General features: G+C 37.5%; 1 protein-coding gene across 1 annotated transcript; it reads left to right on the top strand.

Moving 5' to 3' along the window:
* Window positions 1-163: 163 nt before the first annotated feature.
* Window positions 164-22,189, top strand: LOC136886437 (protein GUCD1). Its single transcript, XM_067159216.2, has 6 exons — window positions 164-522; window positions 616-775; window positions 923-1,049; window positions 11,073-11,292; window positions 12,444-12,518; window positions 16,946-22,189. The coding sequence occupies exons 1-6, from the start codon at window positions 492-494 to the stop codon at window positions 17,029-17,031; spliced, it is 699 nt and encodes a 232-aa protein (XP_067015317.2). The 5' UTR covers window positions 164-491; the 3' UTR covers window positions 17,032-22,189.
* The last annotated feature ends 1,067 nt before the right edge of the window (window positions 22,190-23,256 follow it).

Below are 23,256 nucleotides of genomic sequence, written 5' to 3'. Positions count from 1 at the left end.
ATTGAATATGGTAACTAATTTATTGTTTACTCCGTACGTTCAATTTCTGCAGATCTTAATGGTCGTAACGTTATCGTCAGTTTGTATTTTAGACCTGTAGAATTGGTGAACATGATGAGTAGGGCGCTTCAACTGTTTGTTTTTCTTGCTAGACAATAGAGATTCCAATGTGTCCTTGCTGATGTGTGGTTTGGTTATGTTGAAGATCAATGAAGTTTCACTATGGGGCATTGCTGGCATTATTGTAAAATATAAAATTGCTTTCTGCCATATTTTGCGATGACATCGATGCATAGTTATATTATTTTCGAAAGAAAGCCAATTAGAGATAAAAGAGAATCGTGGCTAGATGCCTTGTTGTTGATAAGAAATACCCTATCATATTCTTCGAAGGTATGATAAATTGGGAAGACCTGTGAATAAAATATTGATATCACCTGTCAGTTAGTGCTGCGATTATACCCAGTAATCAGTTTATCGAAACTGAATAAATGGAAGTCTGTCAGAAACTCTGTGATAATGGTAATTCTTGTGAGGCATTGCTTTAAAATAAAATTTATTTCGCTTAATTTTTCCAGTCTTGAATTAAATTACCTCTTATTTTGTACTTTTCAGACATTCCTCCTTCAATTCAGTTGGAAGTATCGCATCAACAACAAAAATCAAACTGGGACTGTGGGGTGTCTTGTGTGCTAATGGTCTTGCCTGAAAAGAAACGACAAGACTTTCAGAATAACTTTAATAAAATATGCAAAGAACAGGAATTCAACAAAAGGTGATCTCATATTTTAAAGCTATCGGTTCTAAATTCGTATTGTTGTCTACTATTTAATTCATCTGCTGGGGAAGTCTGTCTTTCTGATCCTAAAATATGTGAATAACAGTGTAACTTACTATTATATCTGTCATATTCTTATTACAGTACGTGGACAATTGACTTGTGCTACTTACTTCTACGATATGGAGTAAAGTACGTATTTTGTACAGTCACATTGGGGATCAATCCTGAATACCATGAACAGACATTTTATGCCAGAGTTCTACACAAGGTACGTCATATATTCAAGTCTCATAATAAACAATGCATTTTGCTGTTCAGAAAGATAGTGTTTTGAGACTTTCAAAATCAAAAGTTGTATCTTTATGGTTTGGCATGTTCGATAAATACCCTACTGAATAAGTTGGCTACGCCGTTTGAGTTATGTAGCTGTCAGCGTGCATTCGGGAGATGGTGGATTCAAACTCCACTCTCGACAGCCCTGAAGATGTTTTTCCGTGGTTTCCCATTTTCACACTGGACAAATACTGGGGTTGCTGTGTTCTCCCTAGGCTGTTTTCACAGACCGCCCGGCTAACATAACCTACATATGTGCTAGTTACGTGATATTAATACATATTTGAGTCATTGGATGCTCCAAATTAAAATATAAATATGGTAAAACTTTATTTAAGTGATGAATAATTATTGGCAGCATAATTGCATCAATTAAGTTACTGTACATAGGAGTTTAAATATTTAATATGATTATCGCGTAGTGTGCACAAACAGTGTCTGGATTAGCGTGGAATCACATGCGAGCACTCGAATCCATGGAACATCACATACCCGTATGGCACTCCACAGAAATCGATGCGTGGGGGGGGATATGTTAAGCCCCCGGTGTTACATGATAAGGAACGAGCATTAGGACACTAGAAGTTCAAAATACTCTGTTATGTCTTATTTGTGATAATACTCAAATACTTCAGTTTTGCATTGAGTGCATACCATTGCTGTTAATGCCGTTAGGGTTTAAATTGAAATTTTATCATATTCATTTTTACGTAGTATTCCTTGCCAGGCTACTCATTCCTACCACCCGACTGACAAATATTACTGGTGAGAACACTGGGCTGTACCTTAATTAAGGCCACAGTCCTAGCCCTTTCCTATCCCATCATCGCCATAAGACCTATCTCTGTCGGTACAATGTAAAGCAAAATTGAAAATTGCTTAACACCCTTGACGTGTTATTCAAGTTTACTGTTGGCAACGGGCAGTAAATGCACCATTGTGAGCAATGCAGGGTCCTAAGTGAGCTTATGCCTGTATAGAAACATTAATTGATTAGTGGCTGATAGTGATTGCAGACTCCCTTAGGGGGGAAAGGGGGGGGGGGGGGGTAGTAGAATGGCCTACATCCACAGTATCCCCTGCCTCTCCAAAGGAGACTTGCACACTGCTGGCGTAGCAGAGCAAATCCGAGCTGAACTGATTCTTCCGCAGAAGCAAACCCATGTAGCAGCGCGGGGCTGTTCAAAGGGTAAGCCGAGTCCAGATCAACATGAGCGTGACCGAGCCAAGCGAGTTGAAACAAACTTCTTTGTTTTGAGGGCGTTTTCGTTGGCCAAATCCTCTTCCATGCGCTACGGTCAGTTGCACTGTCTTGAGCTGAGCGTCATCGTACGCGTTGCTGTAATACAGCGTACCTCGTGTGCATTACCTTGCTATATTTTGAAAGGTCATGTGCTGTTTGGCAATGGTAGCACGTACAGCGTGAAGTAGCATGCAGTCAAACGTCTTGGTATAGCTGAGATAGGCAATGCATACCCACCAGCATATATAAGTATAAATTGACAAGAGGGTCTACCTTTTCAATACAATATATTAAGTAAATGTTATTACATAAGACTTGGGACTAGTTTCAGCCACTTATTGGCTATCTTCAGCCATATAAAAATTAAATATATTATGTGATAACTAAAACAAATGTATAACAGACAAAGACAATGTTGCAGGAATAATTATAACATTAAACTACATATAATAACAAAATTTATGGTTATGATCTTCTTGTCATGATATGATGTCTTAAAGTTCACATAGGACCTCAGGCAAAGAAGTAAATCTCTATCTGATGTAAAACAAGCACTGACTTGCTGGAGGAAGCAGGCAGGCCATTTAACAAAGAAGTGGGTAGGAAACAATGAAATTTATAGCTTACCCACCAGTATTCAAACAGTTCGGCAAACATTTGATCTCTCGGCCACTTGCTTGCCCAATAGGATAGTGGGCTTTAAAACGGAAGTTCTCATTCCCCAACAAAAATCTTTACAGCTCTGTTGCCAATGCATCTCTTGTTAAATAGTCGTCAGTCTCATTTTTCAACTCAGACAATTCGCACATCCTTTGCTCGCTATTTGAAAGTCTTGTAATATTTGTTTCATTAATTAATGTTAGTGAAGTGTATTGCTTTTCACTTAGCTTCATTTAATAATGTGGGGGCCGTGGGAATCAAACCTGGAAATTAATGCACCAATAAATCCTTAATTAAATCTGCCAGTGCACACAAACAATCCTCAGCTGAGCATCGGTAGCACTGATACTCGACCAAATAGTACTGGTTCAGTGCGCACGAGTGATACTCGACAGAGTAACAGTGGTTCCGTGCCCACGAGTAGTAGTATTATTATTAGTAGTAGTAGTAGTAGTAGTACTGCTAAGAAAAGAAAGGAGAATAAAACTTCAAGTAAACAAATTCAACGGCTGATATGTAATGCATACAGATACATTACGAAGAACGACGTAGGCAAGGGTTATTATTGTCCCAGTCCATAATTCGTTATTTTACTTTTCAACTACCGGGCGAGTTGGCCGTGCAGTTAGGGGCGTGCGGCTGTGAGCTTGTGTCCGGGAGATAGTTGGTTCGAACCCCACTGTCAGCAGCCCTGAAGATGGTTTTCTGTGGTTTCCCATTTTCACACCAGGCAAATACTGGGGTTGTACCTTAATTAAGGACATAGCCGATCCTTCCCATTCCTAGCCCTTTCCTGTCCCTATCTGTGTAGGTGTGACATAAATCCAATTATAAATTTAAAAAAGGCAATTACTATACTGCTAATAATAAGAGATGGCCTGTGACATTTCGTAGAGGGAGGTCCGTTTACTGCCTGCCGAGGCGGGATAAAGGGAGTGGCTGTGTGGTTGCCATGGAAACGAGGGTGGGGCGACTGCAGTTGCCATGGAGATAAATCTTCTGGGAGGCTCGTCTTGCTGGGAGTTGCCAAACCTCTCACTTCACTTGTGAGCTAGATCTTGTTGCAAGCAGTTCAGTGTGAGTGGCCGTTAGTAAGTTTCTAATTGTATTTTAAATACTATTTACGTACGTACGCACGTGCAATCATTGTATTTATATTTTGAGTACGATGAATACTCCTCGAGGGAGAGGGAGGCCCAGGACTCGTCCACCTCGTGAAAAAAATACCGCCGGCCATGGTGTGACAATTCATCACCAAGGAAGAGAAATGATATGTGCTGCAAGAGAATTCTTTGAAGAGGAGGCTACGAGTTTATCGGAAAGGAATGTTCCCTTAATTCCATTCCAGAGCAAAATTTGTTCTATTTGCGACCAGTTCCATTACAGTGGAAAACAAGAATGTGAAGAAAGACCAGTTCTTGTCTCATTTGCAATCACTGTAAAATTTTCAGCAGCCTGTCAGGGTTTCCCAACTTTAACGCAGCAAGGGGACTGCTAATTAAGGCGTAGCTTTATATAATGGATACTCTTACAGAAATTTACGAAAAAGTGAGGATGTTTGGTGACAAGGGTTTGTTTTACCGCTGGATTTATGTCGCAGCGACACAGATAGGTCTTACGGCGACAATAGGATAGGAAAGGACTTGGAGTGGGAAGGAAACGACCCTGGCTTGTTGTGTTTGTTGTGAAAATAGGAAACCACGGAAAACCATCTACAGGGCTACCGACAATGGGATTCGAACCCACTATTTTCCGAACGCAATATATTCTCTTCGCGCTATCATTATAGAATCGTCATTTTTTCAACTTATTGTAATCTAAACATTTTCTTAACATTAAGTTCTGGAATCTTGTACATCTAATCGAAGCGTACAGACAAAAATTATAATTTTATTTATATAGATGAAAGTAGACCGAGTGGCCGCGCGTTTTAACGCTCTGTGGCTATGGAGCCAAGCCCTGCATTCGGGAAACGCGTGGGTTCGAATCCCACCGTCGGTTCTTCTCAGAATAGTTTCCTGTGGCTTAATATCTTCACTTCCATGCAAATGCCGGTACAGTTCCTATCCACAGGCACCCCTTACCCAATTTTATTCACCACAACACATTTCGTCTTCATTAGTTCCTCAACTGAGGTTGGTGCCAGGAAGGGCATCCGGCAGTAGAAACATGCTGTGTAAATTAATTAGGAAACCACGGAAAACCATCTTCAGGGCTGCCGACAGTGGGGTTCGAACCCACTATCTCCCGAATACTGAATACTGGCCGCACTTAAGCGACTGCAGCTATCCAGCTCGGTAAATAAAAGGTTTATTTGAGTCCTGTTTATTCCCTGTCAATCCCGATATAAACGCATCAGTCTCAAACGGTAAATATAAGTAATTTAATGACTTTCAACATACGATTCGTAAGATTCCCAGTTTCGCCAGTTACTTGAGGGATGTCTTCCTGTACTAATCCTTCAGTAAGGATTTCCCTCACAGCAACCTGACTGTTTGTATGTCACTGATAAGAACCTGATTTTTAAGAGTGATCGCAAATGGGACGACACCGCCTGGCCAGGCAGTCTACAACAGATCACAGTGGTCAGAATGACGGAGAGAACAAGTGAGCCGGAAGCGAGGGGTAAGAGCATGTACAGAAAGGAATGCTGGAATGTGGCAACATCGTGAAATGCCACGTGCAGTGCTCCTCCCTCCAACCTTACCTGTCAGACGCCATCTCTTCTTATTAGCAGTATAGGTCACCAATCTCCAGGTGTGGGGAAGGCACTTAGTATTTTTTGTGTGCAGGTGCATATCCTTCTCCCCTTGGTTAACTCTTGTTCTCTTCCTTCCCTGATAGTGTTAGTTTTCCAAAGCATGGCGAATCTTCATGGCCCTTCATTTTCTTTCACTAATACCTTCATTATAGGCCTGTTTGTGCTATAGAAATGGTGCAAACAATGTACAACAACTGCGTCTGCAGTGTACTAACAGTTTACTGACTCCAGTTGGAAATAAGGAATGGTTTAGAAATGAAACTGGACTAACAGGGAGAGGCCAGACCCTGCATCCAACCGATTTCAACGAGCTTCAATGTACCTGTGGGGGGACACTCAACAGTAACTCATGCATAAGGATTTAGGTCAATACGCTTTTTTTTTTTTTTTTTTTTTTTTTTTTTTTTTTTTTTTAATGAGGTCAAATGCCACAACGCAGGATCCACTTCGGGCCAAGTGGAGTTGATAGATCGCGTGTACTTAAACATGTCAGGTCCACAACCTCATAATTTCCGAAAAATTTATGAATCTCCAATTCCAATGCAATGTATACTTGTAGAGTTACACCGCAATTAACCGGAGTGGTGGCTGAGTGGTCACCGTACTTGTCTGCAGGCTTCAAAGATGTGAGTTTGAGTCTCGTTGGACCTATATTTCTTGTGCAAAATAAATTAATATTTGAAGGAACGTGAAGATTAAAATGCGAACCAAAATATTACACAAATTGCAATACACTTTATTTTCTACCTGAAATCAATATAGACCTAATCATTCGCACAGTTACTGCTGGGTCTCTCTATGTTAATTTGAGGTATAAAATAAAGTTCACTGCAGTTTGCTTAATATTTTTATTTGCATTTTTATCTTCATGTTCCCTCAAATAATTTATTTTACACAAAAAATATAGCTGCAACGAGACTCGAACTCACGTCATGAAGGTTCACTGACCACTCGACCACTGCTCTGGTTGCCTGCATTGGAACTCTCCAAGTATGGTGGAACCTTGATATCTCTAATCACATCAGGAGCTATATTTTATTTCAAGTTATTGAAATTTTGAGAAATAGAGAATATCGTTTTTGAGCGTGTATATCACATAATTGAATCATATGTATCTACAGTCTTATACTGAATACGTTATTTTCAACAGTACTTAAAAATATACAAACAAACTCTATTTTATGACATCACTTTAATTATAACACTTATTATAATAACTTTTTAGAAGACATGATAAGGTACATACAGTAGTGAAACAAGGAACATAGGCCCTACCTCCGTTAACACCTTTGGAAAAAGATCCATTAGTCTCTTCTGTTTGTTACAGTTAACCTTTCCTCACTTCACATTGAAACTTCTTGTCAATACCACGCAGCCGAGATTCGCAAATGGAGCTTGTCATCCATGACTTTGGGGGTTGCTTTTCATATATGATCGTAATTAATTCACACCCAAGAAACAGTGAGGTTTTGCCGATTATCAGATCACTAAAAGTTTTAGTTTTCAGTTCTCATCATATTAGCTCCCAGCATCGCTGTAACCCCTTCATTCTTTGTTAACTGTTCTTCACAAACAACAAATGCCAGTCATTGTTGCACAAAATTAGAGTTACAGAGTATTTTTTGCTTCAAGGAGTAAATGTTTGCTTCAAGAAATTGAGAAATTCGTGTAACTGAATTTCGAGTAATAGAGAATTAAATGCACGTGAAGAATAGGACAAACAGCCGGAAAATTTAAGTTACTTCAAGATACTGAAAATTCAAGTAATGGAGGTTCGAGATATCGAGGTTCGACTGTAAATGTACATTGCATTGGAATCAAGGATTCATCGGTTTTTCGGAAATTATTAGGTTGTGGATTTGACATGTTTAAATAAAATGTGTTCGCCTTTTAGTGCTCTATCACCTCCACTTGGTCCGAAGCAGATCCTGCGTCATGACATTTATCCTCAATTTTTTTAAAAACAAAAGCGAATTGACCTAAACTCTTATACATGACTTACTGTTGAGTGTCCCCCAACAGGTATATTAAAGCTCGTTGCAATCGGTTGGACGCAGGGTCTGGCCTCTCCTTGTAAGACAGGGGAGTGTGCTGTCACCTCTTTTGTTTCTAATGGTTATGGACAAAATTGTAAAGTGGAAAAAAAGAAGCATATGGGAATAGGGAGATTTGCAGACAATATTGTGGTCTGGGTAACAAACAACGAAGAAGTTGATGCACTGAACGAGTATTTGACAGTTTCAAATACCTAGGGAGTGAATTAATGCAGAATACAAGGCTGGACATGGACATTAGCAAGAGGGTGCAACAGGGCAAAGCATTCTACCAGAGTGGAAGAAACCTTGTCTGGAATAGGGAAGTACCAAGGAAGTGTAAAAAATTTATTACACACCCATATTGACTTATTTGGCAGGGACCTGGTGGACAGTGATATTTAGGGAGGAGAGTAGAATTTAAGCAGTGAAATGAAATATCTAAGAAGTACGATGGGAAAGATAAGGAATAATGTTGAGAAATGAAGATGTTACAAAGGAGGTCGGAATTGAAAACCGAAATGAGAGAATTGATAGGAGTAAACTAAAATGGTTCGGACATGTAAACAGGAATACTAAAACAGATAATGGAGATGAAGACAATGAAAGGGAGACCTAGATCCAAGTGGATCAGTTCAGTGAAGAGGAGTGCAAGAAGAAGAAGAAGAAACCTGGACTGGAACAAAATAATGAAAGAGGAATGGTGGGTGGAGAAGTACAATAAATGCCCCGACCCAGTAGAAGCTGGATAAGGCGAAAGGAGGAGGAGGATGTTGATTAGAAGAATATTAATGTTACTGGGTTAGACTTGAATATAGGCATTTTATCACTACATATTTTGCACCTGTTTGTATACCTTTCCAGAAATGTTTTTCTCGATTTCTTGCCATAATTTATTGCCTTGATGTCTGTTCTTAACCCAACATCGGTCGAACTTAGTCACGTCATCGGTCGAGGCGCTCACGCTAATGAAAAAGAAGTTTCTGTCTTTCTTATGTATATCAATCGGAAATTATCTTGCTGGGAAGTTTCTATTTTTATTCTTTTGTCACCTTATGGAGCACTTTGATTTATTTTTATCACATTTGGCCTCAAAACCCAAAGTCATAATGCCTTATTATACAAATGAACGATGAGTGCCGTAAAAAATGATGAAAATTATTATTTTAAATTTAGAGAATCTATTCACAAATGATATCAAACGATGTAATATACAAAACAATGTACAATATGCCGATAAGAGAACAAAATTATTGCATTATGTACAGTTCATTCATATTCTGAATATTGTCTTTGGTATCTTGCAGCTTCATTCACTGCTGCTGACATCCCTGGCTTCCTTCTCACCATAGCACTGATGACACATGTTTATTGAATGCTCTCCACAAATTGAAGCCTGACAAGAAATGCACCGAACCATGGAGAAACGATTCTTTCTTTTCGGGCAAAAGCCACATCTCACCCTCTCTTTGTTTGTAGCAGGTATTTCCTTATTCGAATCTTCAGTTCGTTCTGAACTCCTTCCTTTGAAAGTCTTGCCACCATATGATTTCTTGTGAGACCCAATGCCAGAGTTGTCAAAAAAATTTATTTGTTCCATTTTACTGTTAGTGTTGCAAAAGAGGATTACTTGAGCATTGATGGCACCAACATCTAAAAGTGTAAAAAAAAAATTCTGAGTAGCCAACGACAACATACTCTGGCAACAGTGTACTTGATTTCATCTTATCAACGATATCTACATCTCCTTTCTTGAGGTTGTATTGTTGGCTTCTCTTTGTCGCCAGTAGTTGGATCAATTTCATCTGAGTCATGCATACTTGAAACCAGCACAATGTTTCGGCTCTTTGTGGGAACATACAAAACAACTGTACAATCTTCTTGGAAGGCGAACAGGCTGCTGTTTATAGGCTGTTGCTTCGTATTTACAAGTTCTGGTGGCAGTTCCACCTTATTCTTTTATAGAGTCCCAATTACTGTCAAGTTATATTGGTGTAGAAGTTCATGTGTAAGCAGAATAGATGAAAACCAATTGTCCATTGTAACATTTCTTCCCGACCCTTTGATTGGTTCAACAAGTCTCTTGACATAATGGCACTGGGTCTAGTATCCAACATGTAAGGCCCGGAAGGCTGCCCGGTCACATAAATCTCCATGTTCGATGTATAAAACATCCTTGAATCTACCAGAGAAAATATCTTTATGCCATATTTGGCCGGCTTCCTTGGCATGAACTGTCTAAATGCACATCTATCACGAAATGATTCAAGCATTTTGTCAACTGCAGCGTATTCAGAAATGCTGTAGCTGTTCACACATCTTTCTACGAAACCTTCACACATCTTTCTACGAAACCTTCAAACACATTTCTGATCGGGGCTAGTCTATCGAGTGCTTTCCTTGTCAACCTTGTCCGTGCATCATCAAAACGAAGACCTCGCAACAGCAACAGAAATCTTCGGTAACTCATTTTCAAAACGTATCAGATGTAAGGCTTTTCAGGCATTTGCTCTATTAACCAGCGTTTCGTCTTAGGTCTGACACTAGACTCGTCAGAGTGGGATGTGTCAGACCCTACCCACTGACGCTGGGTGTATGCAGGTGAGCTTATCAGAAGCCTATATATGAGGCACAGTCTGATAACTGCATACGGGAGATAAATCTCCACAATGGAATTATTGCCTGCCTATAATAATAATAATAATAATAATAATAATAATAATAATAATAATAATAATAATAATAATAATTCCAGGGGCTCTGAACTTTGGAGCGTGGTTTGGCGACCACGGGGCCCTCAGCTGAGTTCTGGCATTGCTTCTACTTACTAGTGCCAGGCTCCTCACTTTCATCTATCCTATCCGACCTCCCTCGGTCAGCTCTTGTTCTTTTCTGACCCCGACGCTATTAGGTTTGCGAGGGCTAGGGAGTCTTTCATTTTCACGCCCTTCACAGCTTTGTCTTCCTTTGACCGATATCTTCATTTTTCGAAGTGTCGGTTCCCTTCCATTTTTTCCCCTCTGATTAGTGTCATATAGAGGATGGTTGCGTAGTTGTACTTCCTCTTAAAACAATAATCACCACCACTACCACCTCGACCGATCTTGGGTTAAACAATCACATTTCAGTCTTTTATTATTATTTTAGATAATGACCCCTTTAAAGCTGTTTCTAAGCACCACCTCATTTTTCCTGACTGTAAATATCTGACTTTGTATTCATATTTCTGTTTTAATGTTGTATACATTTTTGTCATGGCAGGATGAAGAGAGGGTTATGCGAAGATTTAATGAAGCAGAAGCCAACGGAATTTCGGTCCGACAGGTCTCTCTCAAACAGGATGATCTCATACAACACCTGGCCAGGCACGGACCCATCATCTTGCTGACAAATGCCAATCTACTGAGCTGCGACATCTGCAAGTGCAAAAAACTCATAACAGAAATTCGCAGTTGGCTGCCTTGGAGTATTAGCTATAATGGTTTGTCTGCAGTTATTTCTTTCAATAATAATAGTAATAATAATAATCTCGGTATGGTAATAAGAGTAATCGTTAGGGCCAGCGTCTCAGCACCGAGTTACAAGAAATGACATTCAATTTTAGCCTGTATTGTTCACCTTAACAAATGTAATGGTAATTTTAGGAGAATTCCATCTTTACAATACAAATTAAATTTATTCCTTTCAGAATAACATTAAATCATGGTAGGTGTTTCGTCCTCATTAGAAGACATCTTCAGCCATCAAAGTTCAAAAAACAAAAAGAGAACAGGGATATATATTTAAACTTTTAAGGAAACTGGATATTTCTTGGTACCTGGTCCTGTCTGTGTACACATTTTAAACAAAATTAACTTATAATTTGTATGTTATTATATACAACAAGAAGATCTTTCTTTAAAGATATGTATTAATTATAGTCCATTAATGACAGAATCTCTACTTAACACCATAATGCAATCTCATACATGTAAAATATGTCTTATGGAAGTTGTATGTTTTGAAAATGGTCTTTTTTTTTTACTAGATTCCATAGTTTTAATTCACGATGCATGCATGATATGTGATAATATTTTAATAGTGACAAATTTTGATCAAAGTACATAGACAGGATCAGATACCAAGAATTAACTGCGTGAGTTGGCCGTGTGTTTAAGGGCGTGCAGCTGTGAGCTTGTATCCAGGAAATAATGGGTTCGAACCCCACTGTCGGCAGGCTGAAAATGGTTATCCGTGGTTTCCCATGTTCACACCAGGCAAATGCTGGGACTGTACTTTAATTAAGGCCACGGCCACTTCTTTTCCACTCCTCGGCTTTTCCTATCCCATCGTCACCATTAGACCTATCAGTAAAATACACAGTTTGGTGAATGTAAATTAATTAAGTGAACTACTGGAAAGATGGTGATTTGCTGTCTGGTAATGTAATGTATGAAAGTAACAAAAATGGAACAATGAAATTGACAAGAAGGCAACCTAATAGTATCAAATTAAAATGCCTGCACATGTCAGCCGAGGCTGTATGGTTGTTGTTGTTATTATTATCATTATTATTATCTTATCCTTAAATAAGAGGATTTTAATTTATAAAATCATCCGCTATAAACAGTGGTAATTTCATATTGTTTGCAGGTCATTACATTGTGCTATGTGGATACAACCTGTCAAGACAGAAGTTCTACTACCACAACCCAACATACCGAAGCCGTAAGTTATATGTTTCAGAATAAACTTTGTTGTAACTGTTTATTTCAATTTGTAGTACATAGATGAAACAAATATTGGTGAAACTTTTCAAAATATACCGAATTGAGTTTGTGAGGTGAGAATGAATTGGCAAAATTTGATATGGATACATTGATAGGACACGTCAGAAAATGTTGATACACTTGGAAGTCAAAACTGTACCGTACTAACAGTCATATAATCGGGATAATTCCACCTAATCGATACTACACCATCTGCAGGACCAGTGTCGATCTACAATCGATCATCCTCAGATGCTTGAGAACATAAGACAAAATAACATATACAAATCATGGAACATCACTTGATATGTTTTTCAATCAGTCACTACTGATCTGCATTTAGAGCAGTCGCCCAGGTGGCAGATTCTCTATCTGTTGTTTTCCTAGCCTTTTCCTAAATGATTTCAAAGAAATTGGAAATTTATTGAACATCTCTCTTGGTAAGTTATTCCAATCCATAACTCCCCTTCCTATAAACGAATATTTGTAGTTAAAAATAACCGTAGTAAACAACATTGATAACAGGTTAAAATCAATAAAATTTGATTGTCATGTCCATAGATCCCTTATGAGATTCGTTACACTCTTGTGTTAGAGTTCTATATCTTCTTCATGATTAAAAACTTCCTTTGAAAGGTCGTGGTATGTTATTAATGGAACACTTCATATCTTGTGTAATGCTTATTCCGGCAAAGTACAAACTTAAACTGTATATAGGATAATATTTTTTGTTTATTTCCACCTATTCAATACATTACAAGATGTTGGCATTTACTTTAAAACATTATTCAGATGAGACATGTTTCGCCTCCTACTGTGAGGCATCCTCAGTCATTATCAAAAACCTTATTATTTTACCAGGCATCTGGTTAAAGATATTCAAAAATGTGTTTGATGATTATAAGAGAGGTAAGATTTACGTTTGTTATAAACATGTTCATGAAGTTACTAAAAATCTAATATATTGATAAAAACATATGTAGTTCTTTGTTGAATAGAACTTGTTTGATTGTACTATAGTAAAAGAAGGTGGCTTGAAGCCGTAGTCATTAATAGATGTCTAATACATAGTGAAAGGCATATGAAATCAGTTCAATGAGAATATATAATACAATCAATTGATACATAAAAACTGGTAGATTCATAAGCAGTACATTTAAAAATGAAGGCGTCATGTGACTATAAATGACAGTTGATGGCTTAAAGCCATAGTCAAAGTTTAAAGTATAGGTTAATAACTGCTAATATATGGTAAAAAGATATAAGTCAAAATATAAAGCTTAGTATAAAAAATATGAAGGAAAAACATTCCAATTCTTTAAAATAACATTTTCTTAGGATTTCGCCAAAAGTGATCTTTGCTCCAATACGGCTGATGATGACCCCTAGATGGGTCGAAACTAGTACCGTGTAATTTATAATTTTGTGAATATATTTTAGTATTGAAAAGGTGGAAATGTTTACGTTGTTATTATTATTACTTATATATTAAAAGTTACTTGACGTTGGCATGCATTTGTCCGTGATATTTATTGGTCAACAGTTCGTAGGTTATTTTAGATTTATTCGGCAAGATTGCGTTGACAAGAAGTTCACCAGATGTTTATAGTTGGCCTAATTTGTATTAAGTCATCAAGAAAGTTGCAGAGATGATGATGGGTGGAAATTCTCAACGTTGATTTGGTTTTTTGACGTGAAGGTTGGAGAGCTGTTGTGTTCTTCTTCGATGACAATATATTTTATAAAACGTTGATTTTAATAATTTATACTATTGAAGAGTATTATGGAAGTTTGATGAGGCTGTTGAATTATTGTTGTTATAGATTGGTTCTATGGCGTTGTAGGCCCGTTTGACAAGCTGTGTGAGGCGCTATTAGGATAAAGTGATTTTCATCACTTGTAATAAAGTACAAACTTGTCGAATATGGTAATGAGGTACGTTACATTTAGTGCTCGCAAGGTTGTCCTGAAACGAAAATGAATTAAATTGACATTGTTTACCCTTTAAAATTGGCTTGTGGAGATTGGTATCGTGTTCTATTAATGAAAGTTCTCTTGCTGTTTATTATTCAGTTGAAATAGGTGGAATCATCCTATGGAATAATAGTCGTGATTTTGAGCTCTTAGGTAGTTGTTGGAGTTCGGTTGGAGAGGCCGGATTCTTGGTGCACGTGCTTATGCCGAGGCCTTCTGACTGACATTCCAAGGCAAGGTCTCTAATTGGGGATTGGATTTCTTCAAAATCATTGGCAACCAATAGAGTGTCATATGTGAATCTTAGGTTATTAAGCTTTCTCACACTAATTTTGATTGCTTTTTCTTCCCAGTTTAACTTTGATTGCCTATTCCTCACAGGTAGCAGGTAGAGTTCCTCTTTGGAGGCAGTCCTACCCAGGGAGTGGCGCCCCTGCTTATGAGAGTCCCAGAGCACACTGACCCGGTGTGTAACATCTAGTATGGGGCCCAGCTCAGGGTTACGAGTGAAGACCTCAGCGCCATCTACGGCGGAGAAGGTGGACTTTGGTACAGTGGAGATGGCGGAAGGGGCAAACCTGTAGTGTCTGTACTCCAGAGGAGCGGCTCGAAAGGCGTCTGACTTCATGTTAGGGGCGGCCTAATTTTGAACCTGGCAGTAGGTATAAAATGCCTTTGATGTGGCGAACCCGTCATAACAATAACCTATATGGATTAGCAGATATGGTGCCTTGGAAAATGTTACGGCGTTCCCTACCAAAGAAAGTGGAGAGGAACCGAGGAACCATATTTGCCCATAACCGGCTACAGCTGGATAAAGGGGAATGATGATGATAATGATGATGCCTATTCCTGGACAGCTGAGAACAGCTTGGGAGAAATGGGATCACTTTGTTTAACACCTCTTCCAATTACAAGCGCATGTGTCAATTCATGGACAATAAAAATAAAAGCTGAAGAGGTCTTGTACATATTGTGAAGAAACCTGATGAAGGCCACAACTACAGCCTGAATGCCAGCCAAATGAGTGACTGAATGGAACACCTTTTCAGAATGAATAAAGCCTTCGCAAAGAGGTGTTTGGTATTTGTTTATTCTGCTAATTACTTCCCGAAGAACATGAAAGTGATCTGTTGTGCTGAAGCTGCTGCAGAATCCTAATTGTTCAATGGGCTGGGCTAAATTAAGGGGCCAGGCTGAGTGGCTCAGGCAGTTTAGGCACTGGCCTTCTGACCCCAACTTGGCAGGTTCGCTCCTTGCTCAGTCTGGTGGTATTTGAGGATGCTCAAATACGTCAGCCTCATGTCGGTAGATTTACTGGCACGTAAAAGAACTCCTGTGGGACTAAATTCCAGCACCTCGGCATCTCTGTAAACCATAAGAGAGTAGTTAGTAGGACTTAAAGCCAATAACATTATTATTATTATTATTATTATTATTATTATTATTATTATTATTATTATTATTGAATTAAGGGTGGAACAACCTCAATTCAACATTATCTTTATAAATATTTTGTACAGAACAGAAATCAATCTGATGGGGCAGTAGTTTTTGTAGACGTGAATACTATTTTTGCCTCTCATCCATGCTGTTGGGCACATCAGATGATGAGTAGTTCTGCCTCGTTCCAAATTACACCAATGAGCTTGTGTTCGTTGATAAATGTTCACCGTCAGGTTTTTCCAAGGCCAGCCTCTGCTTTGTCTGGCTTCTGGAGGGACCCAGTGCATGCCCACTCGGATGATATGATGGGACATACAAAGGACATGTCCCGCTAACTGCTGTTCCACACCACTTCCTCATTTGTAACGTGGTTGATGTACCGTATTCGTAGGATTCACCGCAAGCAGCAGTGATGGAAATAACTAATGATGCTGGCTGATGTTTTGCTCGCACAGATTGCAAGAGGGAGGACAATATTAGAGTGCAGACATAGCTTGATGTTACTAGAGATGGAGGCTGCAACCATATGGGCTGGAGTCGATGTAACATAGCCGTGAATTTTGGCGTCAGTGATGCTTTCGTGAGGACCATACTCCGCAATCATCTATATAACATCTGAAGAACCGTATTGCAAATCTATTCCTGAGCCTTTTGGTGAATCTTCTACCTGGCACACTAGCAAAGTCAACAGTAACTTAGAAGACAAAATACTGTGTAGTCGACATACTTTGTCCTTGTGGCAGCCTCCGCATGGGGGAAGTTGTAATAATAATAATAATAATAATAATAATAATAATAACTAAATAGGTTAAACAATCAACTTGTTTCAACCAAGTGGTTCCACTGTTAATGTTAGCTTGCACTGGCTAATACCAATATAAATGGTCCATTATTGGACATTATGGCTAGCTGAAGTTAGACATTGCCATCGGCCAAAAGTGGTCATTAATTCTCTTTCTGTTCCAGGTGTGTGCTGCATGTCCTTCAGTGCCATGGATGAGGCGAGACAGTCATACGGTACAGATGAAGACACTATCTTGATATATCAGTAATACACTGAGAGTTCTTCTGAACTCATAAATTTTCTACGTAACATTATACACATAAAAGTACAGTATTTTTATATCTCACTCTAATAAAATTGTGCAATGAAATTTATGTTAAGAATTATTTGATGAAGAATCATTGGCCTATAGATATTATAGTACTAGGTATATTCAGTCCTTTAAGTTTACGTTTATTGTGCAATTTTGATACCTACTAAATTTACCTAAAAATCAGTCCATAGAGACATTATATTATTATATGCCATGCAAAGAAGTATAGGTTTTGTTATTAATCATGTAGGATTTATGAGATATATGTTTGTTTTACAAGCTTTATTGTTTGCAGGTATGATGTTTCATACACTTTCTTGATAATTATGCAAATCAAATGTTCTGGTGTCTAATTTACACTAAGAATTCTTATTATTATAAAAAGGAAATATATATTTATTTCAGATTTGAAATAAAATATCTATTATACAGTACATAAAATTAAAGTAGTAACTTAGGTAAATATTTATCAATTTGTATACGAGGACGAGCCAAATGAAAACCTTAAATATTCTTTGTCAGTTCATTTTATTGATCGAAAGGCATCACCAACTGTATAATTTTTCTATGTAGTCTCAGTTACATTCAACACAAGTCCTCCATCACTTACAAATTGTATGGATTCATTAAAAAAAAATCCCTTGGCTTTCTGTGCAGCCACCGGTATGTGCCTTCATCCAAAAGGAACATCCTTCCTCCTTGAGTAGTCCAGACATGTTGTAATCACTAGAGGCAATGTCTGGTGAATATGGAACACACTCAACATGCAGGTCTTGGATGATCAGCTGTTGCAAAGCATTGTCATGTTGCTGCTTTGACAAACATGCATCACTGTACTGAATCATCGTTCGTCGATGGATTTCAATAGGTTTCACACCTTCACTACTGAAAAACCATATAACAGTTCTTCTTTTGTGCATATCTGAAGTGGGGCGTCCATTGTTACTTTGGTCCTTTGATGGTGCTGCCATTTACAGGATATTCGTTAAAGCTAGACAGAACTGTGCCACAAGATTTCAATTTTTAAAAATTTACACTTTTAAGGTTTTTATTTGACTTGCCCTCATATAGTGGTAATGATGGTACCGTATATATACGAATAATCCAAGACCATAATTTTTGTAGGGGAAGTTCTGACATAAACTACTTATTTGTTTTGAAGCAAGTGCCATAATCATAGTCCAATCCATCAAGTTCTGTCTTCCCCTTCCTGTTTACAGTGCTGTCAGGCGGCATTTTTGAATGGACCGGCGTCTAATCGGCATTGCCAATTTTTGAATGGTTCCAGTGCTAATTTATTACGTAGCTATGAGCATTCAGTATATTTTCTTCATAATCACCTGGAAGCCATTGAGCGATGCTAGTTTTTCTCTGGAAGTCTTATCTCCTGTGATTTAAAAATCTTGTTAGCCAGCCATGCCTAGTTCCCTGGCTACAGCTAATGCTTTTAACTGGCACGTTTCACTTGTAACTGCGTATCCAGATTGCCTCTTTTCATTCACATGATCACACAGCCATTTTTCAATATTCAGATGCTTTGCTTTTTACCTGTAAAACATTCTACGATTACTACTTGCTTGTTCAAGTTAAGTTTTGGTTACTTGTCATTTGCAAATACAACTTTCACTGATATTGTACGTTCTTCCCACTATGCACTTTCCAACATTCCCTGCCACTTTAATAACACAAAACTTGTCTTTAGCCGTGAATGAGTGATAACAAAGACTTGTTGCACTTGCAACCAGTCTTATTACGTGATTCACACCTCTCTTCTAGCTAGGTAACTGATGCCATGTGCAACACTGAAGTGAAACAGGATTCCGATATTTTGATGACAGTAACAACCTTATCCTCAATAATGCGCGCACCTGTATTTTTCGGTGTCAACGTTCTTTACAACGTGTGCAACATATTCGCATATATACAGTAACTAACTTGCTCGTATCATTTAATTGGTTGTGTGTGAAAAAGTTTTTGACTGAAAATTTTGGTCGAGTTAAGAAAGCAGATGCCCAGAATTCCTGAAACTCTATGCATACTAAAATGACAAGAGTTGGCATTTTTCTGTTTAGAGTTTTTACATATGTAGCAGGGTGGTTCTACCATGCTGATGTAAACAACATGACAGGCTATAGATTTACATATCATTAAAAAAGGAATCCCCCAACCTTAATTAGAATCAAAATGAAATTCTTAGTTCACTCACCTATATCTATTTTAATACAAAGGGAAGATATTTAGCACATACAGTGGTAACGTGCTGAAATCATCTTGCTAGGATAAGATGCTAAATTTAAATATAAAAGGAAATGTAAGTAATGCTGTACTTACTGAATATAACCCATTGTGTAATGTTTTATATCTTACACAAGGAATAAACTTGAAAGACTGAAAATATCTAACATTCCAAACAATGAAAAGGAATTGTGTATTTATTTTATTTGTTGTGGAAATGTGTATTCACATTGAAGAGTAGAATAATAGATATTTGTACCTATTTTTTATGGTAATTATTCTAGAATTGTAAGTCCCAGGCATTGGCTTAATTGCTTTCCTTCTATTACTTAATACAAACTTTGAGATTCTTTCACATGGCAACATTAATTTTTAGATGTAGAAGTAGGAAGAACATGTTGGAAGTGCTAACGCACCAGATGATGCATTTATTCTTGGCCATGTTCTGTTTTTTTATAGGTTAGATTTAACCTAGACAACAGATACCATAAACTGGGAAAGTCAGTCTTTCAATCTTGCCCGGTTAATTGCAGCTATTTTGATCTATTCCTGATTTTCCATTGTGTGCATTATGCTATTCAGCTATATCTTGAGAAACCAAGACGATAAATGGATGCATTTCTGAAAGGATATTACTGTATCTCGCATAATGTTTGTGCATTTCCCAAATGTAGTGCTGACAGTTTTAAATCAAGATCACATATTTGATACTTTTAAAATATACAATTAAAAGATTGTGGTAACCTGATTCATTGGTTTTTAAAGGAATTAAATGCCCTGTTAAGGAATTGGCAGAGTAGTAGAGAAGTGGTTTATCTTAAAAGTTACTTTAGTGAATATCCTTAGTTTCACTCAAGCTCTTTTTGTATCAGTTCAAAGAATTGGATATTTGTTAGCAAATTTCAGTATTTTGAAACAGATTTTGGGACACACCCCCCCCCCCCCCCGAATAATTGTAGGTAGTAAATTGCACAATAATAATCATGCTGTTCACGTCTTAAAACAACTATGAATAACATATAAATCTTGACTTTGATGTTATTTTCAGTATATATTTTTTTTGATCTGCACTCAATCAGTCCACAATTTCTTGGTGGATAATGGAGAAAAATAATACTCAGAGAAGTGATCAGTATAAGAATAATGCTGAACTCACAATATTTGAACAATCAATCATGGAAACAGGTTTAGGAAATAGTTAACTATCAGATGTGTCTTAGCAAATATCAGTCATGGCTAGCTATCAGGCTCCCCCAAGATGCAAAAATCTTTATCAGAACTTTTGACTTTTTATAGCATCTTGAAATGCAAAATTCATATTAATTCAGTAATAAAATGCAATGAATATACAGACTTCCTCAAAATTAGCTTGTGTGAAGTAGGTCTTACTTTCTTTCTCCAGCATTTATACTACTTTGCATTCCTTTGTCCTATCCTGACTTCTTGTTTAATAAAATTCTTATGTTTGGGTGCTAAAAATCAGATAGACATATTGATTGTCTTTAACCTGTAATGGATGTTTTTCAATATTCCTTCATAAATTCAGTGTTCAGTAAGTTGCAAATTATTTTTGTTAATACTCTGAAGAATATGAATATTTTCTGGAAAATTGTGTTTAAATTTAATTTACCTGTGAAATATTTCTCACAGATTACAATTGTGCGTATGCTACGGGGCAAATTCTGAAAGTAAATATGCTTTAACTTTTTCTTTTTTTAATAAATTGAGAATATTAAAAGTAACATTTTCTCAGAAACATTATTCTCATCTAATTCTACATACCAATAAGGTGACTTGCTCTCCATGGAATTGTTATAACTGAACAAGGTAGGCTACACGTTATGTGTACAAGTATACCTCTTCATAGAATTGGTCATCTAGCAATATGAGTATCCTCTGGATATCTGTTGTCATCAAAGACTAGTTGTTAAAATTCAGTTGCAGTCATTTCATGCCAAGTTTGGGCAGAATGTAAATTAAACCTGTTATCACTAACTTTTGGATTGTTCTACACCAAGACATTGTTCATATTAGACCACACATTTGATTGCTGTGCATCTTATGGTACATATTCATTCTGCCTTAATTCAAATGAAATGAATTGTCACAAAGTCTTCAATGAATTTAATTTCATGACACATTCATAGTATTCAGCAAACCTTTTGCAGACTGACTATCTTGGATAGGTTTAATGCACAAGAACAAATGTTAACATTATGAAAATTTCACAAACTGGTTGAAGTTACTGCTTCTGCCAATGCCCAAGAAATACGCATCTATAAATGACACTTTTAGAATATGCCCCGTACCATTTTGTATTAATAGTGTACACTTTTTTCTTCATAAGTGCCTTATAAATACTCTCATTCCAAATTATTATTTTATATTATTGTCGTGTAAACTTTTGTACATTTTTGTAAACTGAAAATAAACTAGCCCTCTATATGTCTAAATAGCTGTAGTTATCCTTATAGTACATCTTACAATTGCCTGCTGTATACATTATTTTATTTATCTAGATTTATTTCTGCCACTGCAGATTGTCATAGGTAAAGAATACCATTTGCAATAAATAAAAATGTTATAATTAGAACCCTGCATGGATATACAAAATATTATCCACATCCGCACTTCCTTCATCCACATCCACGAATGGATATCTGCGGATATTGTAAATATCCCAAGGTATTGAAAGATCTGTTAATAGGCCTGATACCTGGCACCAGACTCCCCTCCCACAGTCACAGGTTTATGAAGTATTGACCTTTGTTCCTTCCTTCCATTAATTGAGGGCAGGAGCCAGTTACGCTTAGGTCAGATTTAAGGCTTTATGGTCTCAAGGCTCTTTATTTATTACCATTCTCCCATATCATAGTCAAGGCTCACCTGACCACAAGCAAAAATAAGAGTATACCTGAGTAAAAATTAATAAATTTTATTATTTAGAAATTTTCAGCAAAATTATCCGCACTGTCATACAGTTTGCATCCACCAAGACACTAACTTTGCGGATGTCGAGATCCGTGCAGGGCTCTTCATTTTAATGTAGTTTTTATGCTAAACTGTTTGACGAATTAAATTTTTCTACATCAACTCTTAGTTACCATATTTACCTGAATTTATGACAAGGTTTTTTTCCCCAAATATGGCTAACTTAAAACTTGGATAGTCTTATTTTCGCAAAGTACGAATAGAAATCGTATCTTGCAATGGGGATTCTTCGCGGAAATCAGTGAATTTGATGGAGGGTGTGGGGGTCTGAAAATATGAATTATCATACTGATATACGCAGACTCCAACGTGATATGATTTTTTGACAAGGTTAACAGTTATTATAAAATAAATGGATATAATCTACCATGAACTTAACCTTTTCCGGTCCAGTGTCGAGGTGACCTCAACATCATGCTTTCTTGTAACTGGCCCTACGTCGAGGTCACCTTGACATTATGTTTCGTTCTACTTGAGAAATTATTTATTGAATTTCTTTGACCTGATTGAATTTATACAGCAATTATTTGTGCACAAAGGAAGCCGCTCTGTTATCTCCATGGAAATAATGCGATATATTATGTAGCCATGTATCGTCATAGTTACCCACAGCCTGTCAGCTGTGTTTACATTGAGTAGTGCTACACACGTGTTTTACTAGGCGTGTTTATCTGTGAATGCGAATTGTCTCAGTTGAATTTGCGATATAAAAGCGGCAAATATGAAAAAATGAAAACCTACAACCTGTTTTCCAGTCTTAGACCGGGTCAGGAATGTAATGAATGAAACATATGTAGGCTAGTATTACAATGGGGTCGCCACTCCCAAGGTGATTATTAATGACTGATAGATGCAATGAAATTATGGAGAGTGTTGCTGGAATGAAAGATGACAGGGAAAACCGGAGTACCTGGAGAAAAACCTGTACCGCCTCCGCCTTGTCCAGCACAAATC

The sequence above is a fragment of the Anabrus simplex genome, chromosome X (genome assembly GCF_040414725.1).
Source record: "Anabrus simplex isolate iqAnaSimp1 chromosome X, ASM4041472v1, whole genome shotgun sequence".
NCBI lineage: Eukaryota > Metazoa > Arthropoda > Insecta > Orthoptera > Tettigoniidae > Anabrus > Anabrus simplex.
Note: the sequence above shows the minus strand (reverse complement) of the source record. Positions and strands in the feature narration are given on the sequence as shown.

Coding starts and splice junctions, on each gene's coding strand:
- LOC136886437 (XM_067159216.2), top strand. CDS start 492: ATGGAAGTCTGTCAGAAACTCTGTGATAATG. Junction 11,293..12,443: donor TTGGAGTATTAGCTATAATG/GTTTGTCTGCAG, acceptor TATTGTTTGCAG/GTCATTACATTGTGCTATGT. Junction 12,519..16,945: donor CAACCCAACATACCGAAGCC/GTAAGTTATATG, acceptor TTTCTGTTCCAG/GTGTGTGCTGCATGTCCTTC.